Here is a 10369-nt window from a genome sequence, read left to right as displayed (position 1 = left end):
CGGCGGTGTCAAAGAACATGGTGGAGAGTTTGTTGGTGCCAAGTTTTAGAGTTGGGTATCCGGTGATCACGGATGCGCTTGATAGTCTCTACGAGAGGGTACAATCTTTTTCATTCACTAAACTTGTATATTCTTTTGTCAATTGGTCATGTTTTGCAATGATATTTGATATCAATTCATCAGTTATAGAAAATTAGATCTTGAGACGTTTTGAATCTGATTATGTCTGTTCTCAAAACTTTATGTGTGTTATTTAAGCTTCAATTTGAAGTTTATTTCTGAATTCCTCAAATTTAACCATGAAAAACTAAATCTTTAATCAACTGTAACTTGTTACTATTTTTTCGTTTCCAGTGGAATCCACAATTTGGTTTTCTTATCATGATTTCCATTTCTTCGGAGCGTTGTATTGTTTCTTAGATTATTTAAAAGGGAATTTCATTTCTTAGCTTTCTTAATATGTTTTATATATGTTAACTGATGGGACTGTCCTCATCTTCAAAATCTAATTGTACATAGTCTACTTTGCTGGCTGCTGATATTTGAATTGATTACGTTACAAGTAAGTTTATCAAACTGATTGTGCTGAAACAATTTGCGGATGTTTGTAACAAAATTAGGTCAAGCCAAAGGGTGTTACCATGACAGTATTGTTGGCCAAGGCCGCAGCTATGGCACTTGCACAGCATCCAGTTGTGAATGCAAGCTGCAAGGATGGAAAGAGCTTCACTTACAATAGCAACATTAACATTGCGGTGGCAGTGGCAATTGATGGAGGATTAATCACTCCTGTTCTACAAGATGCTGATAAGGTCAGTATAGTGATGTCCAAAACTGAATATCATACACAATTATGTTCTATCTATAGCTAATTGTTAAAAACGCAGTTGGATATCTATTTGCTTTCTCAAAAATGGAAAGAATTGGTAAGCAAAGCTCGTTCTAAGCAGCTTCAACCAAATGAATACAATTCAGGTTCGTCTGTGTTGAAATTTCATTGCTTTTCTTCTTTATCAAGGAGTTAAACTGTTATTGAGTTGTTAACTTGTTTTACAGGAACTTTTACTCTGTCAAATTTGGGTATGTTTGGAGTGGACAGATTTGATGCCATACTTCCTCCTGGCCAGGTAATTTTTTAAAATAAATGTTTAGCGCACTGGAATGTGAGCTCTTAATGATGTTGGTTAACTTTCTGAAAGGGGGCTATTATGGCTGTTGGAGCATCAAAGCCCACTCCAGTGGCTGACAAGGATGGTTTCTTCAGTGTGAAAAGTAAAATGCTGGTAAGTTAACTTGATAAACTGTCCCATTTTGCATCAATGCAACATGTTGCTGCTATAAACTAGGAGGCATTCTTATGTTATATATGATATGGCATTTGATCTGCATTGCCTGTCCATTTGAATTTGTGTGAATAATAATCTGTGATATTAAGTTCTTTATATTAGGTGCACATTCTTAGTGTTCTTGCAAAAAGTTATGCTTTTCGTTGAAATTCTTATTGATATTTATGAATGAAACAAAATTCTAAAGCCACCGTACAAGGCAGAAAGGATGTAATTTGTAATACAATTGCATCTGCAATCTGCATGAACAGAAATCTACATGAACTACATAAGCAAGTTACGCAAGTACTAGACACATTCACTTTTTTGGATCTAGAGATCTTTAAGTCATTAATGAATTGGTAGAAGGAAGAAGAAACCTCGTCTAGATCTTGATGGTGTGAGAGACTAAATGAGCCTCCCAAACGTTGAAGAGCAATTAAATATAGGACTATATTTTGTTGTATTTGATGTATATATTAATGTATTTAGAGAATTTATTCGAGTTCAAGGGCCAAACTGTAATTGGACCGGGCATTTCCATACCTAGGTCAGTCCCAGAACCTTCCGTTGTCTGGGAGCTTCCGTAGGTTTGGACCAGGCTGGATCTACAGCCTACATGCTAGAGGGTTCGGATTCAACAAAATGATTCTATTTTTATCTATAGAAAACCAAAATGCATGATCCTTATCCGTACTTTTTGAGTTTGAAAAGTTTTCGCGTCTCCTTTCAAGTCAACATTACTTCACTGGGCAGAGTACTTGAGTCAACTTCATGGATAACCTTTGGATGGTTTAAATATATTAGTTGAAGGATGATCTTTTATGCACCATTTAGGCACAGTAACTGAATTGTAGTTAATAGAACAAGGTGTAGGATAAACCTAAGTGTGCTTGGGTCAAATTGTGGAAAGTTTGATAACTATTTATCTGAAGGAGGACATGGCCTTAGACTGAATCAAGAAAATGATCCATGCAACCAGCCCTAGAGATCAATAGAAGCTTTGTTGTTGCTTGCATATTGTTAATGTACTTGATAAATCATTGTTTGGAAATTAAATATGTAGTAGTTGTTATTTTTCATTCACTGACATTACATCATAGCGCAGTAGTTGCAAGGTTTAGTTTGTTTTGGAGAAGTTAAAGTTTAATCTCTTTCCTTGGTCACAAGTTCTTCTGGTGTCACCTTATTTGGAGGAACTGCAGGTGCATAGGTAAGGTTATGAATTGTTACACATCCTAGTTAGTGTAGGTACTGAAGAATTTCATTAATTTGATGCAAATGATATCTAAGTTGAATATCAACCCTTTGCCTTCTGGCTTTGCTCTGCTCAATCCTTCTTTTTATAGGTATACTGTTTGGATTTCTTCCCCATTGGTATTTAATTCATCTTATGACAACTAAATGATATAATTAGTACACTGTTTTTATAATTATCCTTAAATATAGAAACGCTTGTGGCTTATTAAAGACACTTTTGCCACTGAAAGCTTCTTTCCTAGAAAAATGTCAATAGCTTGTTCGTTAGAAGAAGCAGTTCAGCAAATAATACTAAACTGGCTTCTGATCTCTAGCTTCAGGGTTTTTCCTCATCAGCAATTCATATGTCAATGTCTGAGGTCGGCTAGCCTCATTCACCACAGTAGTACAATACTAATTTCAGCGTATGTTTTTCCTGTAAAGCATACTGCTGAAAATTTTCTATTCCCACTAGTATTGAGTAATTCCCCTGGATTTATTTCTTCTAGATTTATGACATGTTAAAACCGTTAGATATTTGACTACGGTTCTGTCAGTAACAGATCAACAGTGTCTATTTGCAATTTTAAATCAGGAAATTTCTTCTTCGTCTTTAAGGGTTAAAAGGACATGAAGTAAAAGGGTCTTATATAAGCCGTGAGTAGTTGTGAATTGATGTAATCAAAGATCTCTGTCGTACTCCAACTGAACTTGTTCAATATATTTTCCATGACTGGGATGGTAACTTGTGAGAAAGTAGTTATGTACATTTGACGCTTGCTTTTTAAATATTTAGTTGGTTATCAAATTATTTTGACTGACTTAAAGAAGCAGTTTGATGTATGTTGACAGTTTCAAATAAATCTGTTGGAATTGGTTGTAGTGGGCTTTGAATCAGATGCAGTTCAAATACGTTGAAGTGATTCCAGTCTGGTGCATGTCAAGTTGCATGCCCTACTTTAATTTATAATAAACTTTCTAAAATTTGTTTATTTCAGTAACTATGTTTTATGCGCCAATATGAGTAACACATAAGAAGAAAACGATCCCTAGCCAAACTTAAATGTAACAGGTTTTAAAGGGAAATAAACCTCTCTTTTCTAGGAGTTGGGTAGTTTCTTAGTGTGAAGATCGTGAAATTGCTTGTGCAGAAGTCTAAGGAGCTACCTATGTATACCAAGTTGTATGCACTCATTTTTCCATTGAGGGTATAACATAACCACCTAAATATTATAGAATGTAGAAGGCCTCGATGAACGAGTAATGTGTAGTGATACTTAAAAGACTAGATCTAACCTATGGCCTGCACATAGATGTCGGGAACTTGGGACACTATAGCGAACCATGACCCCGGTTCAATCATCCCGGAACGCAGTACACTAGAAAATTGGGTAATTAGGTTCATAGCAGGCGACCTGATATAATATTTAAATTATTAATTAACATTTTCAGAAGAACATTTTTAGAAAAGTAAACAACAAAGAGCGTACTTTACTTGCAATTAGAAATTCTTTTACCATTATAGATCCTTGAATTTGACCCTTATAGAAAATTGTACATTAAGACATTCAAATTACTACATTGGAAAACCTGAACCTAAAGTGTATCATGTTTCCTAGCTTACCATATAAGCCCACCCTTCATGTACCTGATTCCAAAGTAGCATACCACGCTCGTGTCCCCTTTTGTAAACTAGAGCGAATTGGGCTCCATGCAACTATGGTCATGTCCTAGGTTGCACAGATACATGTGCGGGTGCGGACACAAGCACAAGACACAACACATTTGTAAAAGGTAGGATACAGGGACATGACTATGTATTTGTAATTTACATTACAGTAACTATTAAATTAAAATACTTATAATATTTGTATTTTTATTATTATCTATAACAACTAAGAATTAAGTTAATCAAATAAAGAATTAACTATTAAGATCTTTTGTCGTCGTCGAGTAACGGGAAATGGAGACCTTCTTTCCTTTTGTGCATTCGAAGAAGATGAAGTGGGAACGGAGAAGAAAAGGTAGAATAGAATTTAGTTTTGATCGCATGTGGTACTATCAGTGTTCTTCAGATCTTCAATTGATGGGTTTCAGCTTTCAGATTCAAAACTCTATTGTTTTTGAACCCGATATACCAAAGTTTAGGGTTATAAATTATGGAAAAATCGGAATTCTCTTTGAGCCACATGTGTTCATGACATATCCGTTGTAAATCTGTGTTCGACACGGATAAAACATCCAAAATGAAGTGTCCGGGTAACATAGGTCATAACCAATATCTATGTACTTCTTCAGTATATGAGGTCATGGAGAAATATCCTCCCTTTTACTTTGCTTTGGACATTTGCCGAGGCTATTAGAATTCGTGGCCAATTTTCTGAAAGAGACCTTTCTCCAACTCTAGAAAAATAGGAAGTGTAAATATATGGAGAGAAGATTAACCTTTCATAGTACATACTTAACTTCATAGATAACCCTAGGGAGAAAGTTCTATTATAAGTTTCAACCTTTTATTTTGCCCTTAGTTTGTTTGAGGGTAAGTTTCACAAAATCCCCCCTAAGTTAGGGTGTTTTTTGGATAACCTTGTAAACTTTAGAAATGCCATTTACTTCCACCTATAGGTTTTTTTCAAATAACTCTGCTAACTAGCACAATTAGATTTGACTATCACGAGAAATTCACGTGCATCCAAATGACCAAAATGCGCCTAATGGAAAAGAGACCCCTTCCATGTCCTCTTTAATGATTGTAAAGGTGATTTTAACATCTAATTAGGATTAGACTAGGATTATGGTTAGGCATTTAATTAATTCAACTAGTGATTACATTAATTTAATTTGATAATAAGAGTGTTAACGTGAAATTGGTATTTTGTAATTTTGGTACACCAACCATTAAGGGGGTTAGTTGAAAAAGTTGAAAGTGCTAGGGAATTCTTTGAAACACCCCAAACTTAAAGGAATTAAGTGGCATTTTAAAGTTTTGAGTGTGGGGGGTTATCTCAAAGTCGACCAACTTAAAGGGGGTTTTGTGAAGTTTATCATTTTTAATGTTCCTTTCAAAAATTATCACATGTGTTGTCCAATCCAAGCCTTTTTGGCTAACTTATTTCTTTCCATCATAAACTCTTGAAGACTTTTTCTATACATCCTTGTTTATCTGTTGAGAGTTTAGTGTTTAAGGACCAAGTTTGTAACATCCCCATTTTTAGTCCCACAGCAAGAGTTCAAAGCGAACTTATATGGTTTAGATTGTAAGTTAGGGGTCTATAATAGTAAGTTAGGGTCTTAATTATAGAATTGGCTTAGCCAATTTTGACATTGGATTGAGCCAAACAACATGCCGCTCTTAGTGGGTCTCACGACTTGCATCATAGCAATATGCTTGCTGGGCCTGGACGTGACAAATGATATAATAGCAGTTAGTTAGCTAGAAGTGTGGGACTAAAGGGGTATACGGGATTAGGTGCTATACCACGTGAGCGCACTGTGAGCCACCATTAGCATCTATATGAGTCACGTTTAGAGTCCACATTGTCTGGTGGTGATACTGGAACAGACAGGAAGTTGCCTTTGTAAGGTGCGATGATTGTGAAAGCCCTATCTTTAGTCCCACATTGAGAGTTCGTAAATAATTATGAGGATTTAAACAATGAACTCAAAGGGCAACCAATGCTAGTACCTTTTGGCAGTAGATTGAGCTAAAGATGAGTTGATTTTAGTAGGTCTCATGCCTTACTGCACGCTAATGGGTTCGCAAGCCTGGGGTTGCAGGGCGGGACGTAGATAAAGTTAAATAGAATCAATCCGCAAAGATGGAGGGAGAGATAATCTATTTTGAGTTATATTACATGAATCGCTTTACCATTAACCCCTTATTGTTTGATCATGTTCTCAGCAATTTGGGTATTTCCTAACAACAATGTTCAAAAACACGGTTTTATTATGCACATGGTCTGGGAGCGCTAAATAATTAGTCAGATTATGCGTTGGATTAATCGAATTATGCAGAATTATGCATCTAAGAAAAAGACCAGCAAACATGCAACTTAACAATCAATCACTAGTTAACTACTTAAAAGTTTAATCCATACATCAAAAGTAACGGACAATAACAAGTAAACTGATAAATTCAATCGTAACGTTGGGGAGAGTGAAGTAGCACCGACAATAAATAGCTGCGGTTTTCAGTGAGAATTTTGGGGAAGAGGCAGGGAATACGGTTTCAATGAAAATGAGAAAGTAAAAAGAGTGGGGAGCAGTGGGTTTCAGTGAGCACGAGACAAGGCCGAAAGAGAAGGAAGAGGGTTAGGATTTTTTTTAATTAAAAGTTTTCAGGTTGGGGTTGGGTAAATTTTGTTCCCAAATTTGAATTATGCTCATTTAACTACGTTATGTGGGCGTTTTTTTTTAATGAGAAAGTAAAAAGAGTGGGGAGCAGTGGGTTTCAGTGAGCACGAGACAAGGCCGAAAGAGAAGGAAGAGGGTTAGGATTTTTTTTAATTAAAAGTTTTCAGGTTGGGGTTGGGTAAATTTTGTTCCCAAATTTGAATTATGCTCATTTAACTACGTTATGTGGGCGTTTTTTTAAAAAAAACGCACGCGTTTATGCAGGTGTCCGCATAACGGACCGCATTATGCCAATTCCACGCGGCTTAACCCCTATTTCAGTTTAATCGTTTGATTAATTGGCCGCATGGACCTTTTTTAAGAACATTCTAACAAAATGCTTCTCAAAGACATATTTCTGCAGAGCTACTTTTCTTCAATGCTAATTTTGATCAATAAGTAGTGGGGAACATTGATTCAGTTCTGCCTAACTCATCTGTTTCTGGTGTTTGGAGAAGCTATATTTATACCTCATATTGTTTCTCTTATTTACAGAATGTAAGCAACTGCATAGATTTATAAAAAAAACCTGCCCTGATTTGTGAAAAATCAATTTCTTAACCATTTCCATGTATTCTTGTTTGATGCCAATGAAAAGCCAACATCCTATTAAGCATTAAAATTATACTTTGGAGTTTATGGATGTTCATTAAGGTTCACTTACTTTCCTCCTGATGTTGTTCAGGTGAATGTGACAGCAGACCACCGAATTGTCTACGGTGCTGATCTAGCTGCCTTCCTCCAGACATTTGCAAAGATCATTGAAAACCCTGACAACCTCACACTGTAGATCTGCCACAATCGTTTCACACATCTCCAAGTAGACTTGGTTTTTTTTTGACATCTATAAGCATGAAAGGAATTTTGATGATACGCAGCATGACAACGATTGAAGTCTTTAAAAATTCCTAGTCATTTTGGTTGTGTTCTCTGTAGAAGTAAATCAGGACTTTTTGTGTCAGGCTTAAATTTTCGCAATGTTTCCTGGCGATCCGTTCTATATCTTTAAGTTGGATAAAAGACAGTCAAGCTATGCCTGTGAGTTGTTATTTGGAAGTTTATATAGATCATAAAATCTAATAAATTTTGTTCTACCTGGATGTAATCTGTGAGGATTGGATTAGTTATGATGATTGGATGAGATCAGCCAACATTTCTATCATCAAGATTCCTATTCGGTTATATTTGTGGTCATGTTCAGGATGAATTTTTAGTCGCTTGGATATTGTAGTTGACCTGCTGTTGTCTTCCCTGAGTGGCTGTATGAATGAATTATTTATAACACAAATGTCCAGAAAAGGATGAAGCCAAGAGAATTTATATATGCCATAAGTTTGTGGATGCTACTACAAATCAAATTACCAAGTTAGACAGCGTAGAACAATAGCTGTTTAAGGAGTGAATATATGATGTCCCTCCTTTATGTATAAAGAGATTTAAATTGATAGTACTCCTAAACACAGAAAAAATTGAGCGTGTTATACTAAAAAAATGATAAGCGCAATCCTATCATAAGGTGATATGTGGATACCTAATCTTAAGTTTAAGGTAAATTCCTTATCATATTAAATATATCCATAATTAACAAATTCTAATTATAGTCAAATATTTAACAATTCTAATTAATTCTAATTAAGACATAACTATCCATAACTAAAAAGAAAAAAAATCTAATAATCATGTATTTAATTCGTCTCTGCCCCCCCCCCCCTCTCTCCCTCTCTCCCTCTCTCTCTTACATATACTAGTTTTTATGCACGTGCAATATACGTGGTTAAATATCAAAATAATTTATGTTTTTATTTTATTACTATAAATAAGTCATATTTATTTTAATTATTAGATTTGCTATAATTTTTATTTAAAAATTATAAAAAAATTGATGTAATGGTTTTTTTGCTAAACTAGGATCAATATACTTAACTGGGATATCATAATTAATTTTCACAGAAAAAAATATTATTTAACATAATAATATCTTCAAGCAGAATAGTAAAAATAAGTTAAATTGATACTACATGTCATATTCTGAACTCTACTAATCCCAAGCTATAATATGGAGTCAAGAATGTATAACAATACCATTATGAACTATAGTTCTAGCAATAAAAATAACATTTCTTATTGCATTGAAAATAAAATTACACTGTACTTTTCAACATTATAAGCTCACGTTTTATAAAAAACAATCTCAAAAGCAAACATAAAAAAAGAAGTATGATGAACATGATATATATATATATAAATGTGAGATCTCAACCTACATTATTTGATAGACTTAAAATAATAAAAAGATAAAAACTAAAGATTAATGGTAACTATAGTATAATTTTATGTGACAAAAGTAATCATATAATCATACAAAAATACTAAAAAATTTTACATGAAAAATCCTTCTAAAAATTCCTAATTTTACTCAAAAATTAAGTTATAGTATAAAATGTTCAAAAAATATTATCATTTATTCTTTTTATTTTATATTTTAATTGAGCCTAGATCAATCTTTCTTCATCTTTATCTTTTTATTAGGCAATTCTAGAGTAGCATCTTCATCATCTACATCAATTGTGATATCAGGTTGGAGTTGAATTTATTAAAATTAATCTCTTCAAATAATAAAGTCCAACACCAAAATCAATCCATTTGTCTTCTGCTCCCCCCTTAAAAATCATAACTCTAATCCATGAAATGAGTTTGTACATAATGAAGAACAAGAGACAATGTCAAGAGACAAAAAAGAAAAAAAAAAGGAATTGAATAAGAATCGCTAGGTTTGTACATGATAAAGAGCAAAAGATAAGAAAAGAGTCCAGGAATATATTAGGATATACTTGGATCAATTAAATTATATTATTACTTATAATTAATATGCAAAGAGACAAAATGTGTTGACAATCTTAAACTATAAAACAACTGTATGGGCCCTCTGGCATAATTTTTTAATGCAAGCAACCCCCCACGATTAATTTTGAAAATCTCTTGGTTTTATGGAAGAGTTTGGATGTAAAGAACAAATGTTAAATTACCTAATCTGATTAAAGTAGGATCATATAAGTTAACCCCAAACATGAAATTTATTTTAACCAAAACTCATATATAAGTATCATAATACATGTGAGATTCTCTTTGACTTTTATACAAACAGTATCTATTTAAATAATAATAGTATAATTAAACTTTGTGATCTAAAAAGAAATCAAACATACAATATAATTAATTACTTTAAAATAATCTAATCTAATTTAATAAGAAGAAAATAAATAAAAATACTGTGAAAGTTGTTGCAATTTTATAATTCATAAATTTTAGACAATCTAATCTATTCTAATAAGAAGAAAGTAACAAAGACACACACTTGTCGAAGGAGATGAAAGTACTATGGAAATTATTTTAATTTATTGATCTAAAAAATA

At 33.6% G+C, this 10369-nt stretch overlaps 1 protein-coding gene across 1 annotated transcript; it reads left to right on the top strand.

Annotated features, from left to right (window-relative positions):
• LOC109845056 (dihydrolipoyllysine-residue acetyltransferase component 4 of pyruvate dehydrogenase complex, chloroplastic) lies at window positions 7-8118 on the top strand. The gene is made up of 6 exons (XM_020414241.1): window positions 7-98; window positions 621-812; window positions 888-975; window positions 1057-1127; window positions 1200-1283; window positions 7642-8118. The coding sequence occupies exons 1-6, from the start codon at window positions 18-20 to the stop codon at window positions 7744-7746; spliced, it is 621 nt and encodes a 206-aa protein (XP_020269830.1). The 5' UTR covers window positions 7-17; the 3' UTR covers window positions 7747-8118.

Source organism: Asparagus officinalis, chromosome 6 (assembly GCF_001876935.1).
Source record: "Asparagus officinalis chromosome 6, Aspof.V1, whole genome shotgun sequence".
NCBI lineage: Eukaryota > Viridiplantae > Streptophyta > Magnoliopsida > Asparagales > Asparagaceae > Asparagus > Asparagus officinalis.
The sequence above is the reverse complement of the archived record's forward strand: the minus strand, read 5'-3'. Positions and strand labels throughout refer to the sequence as shown.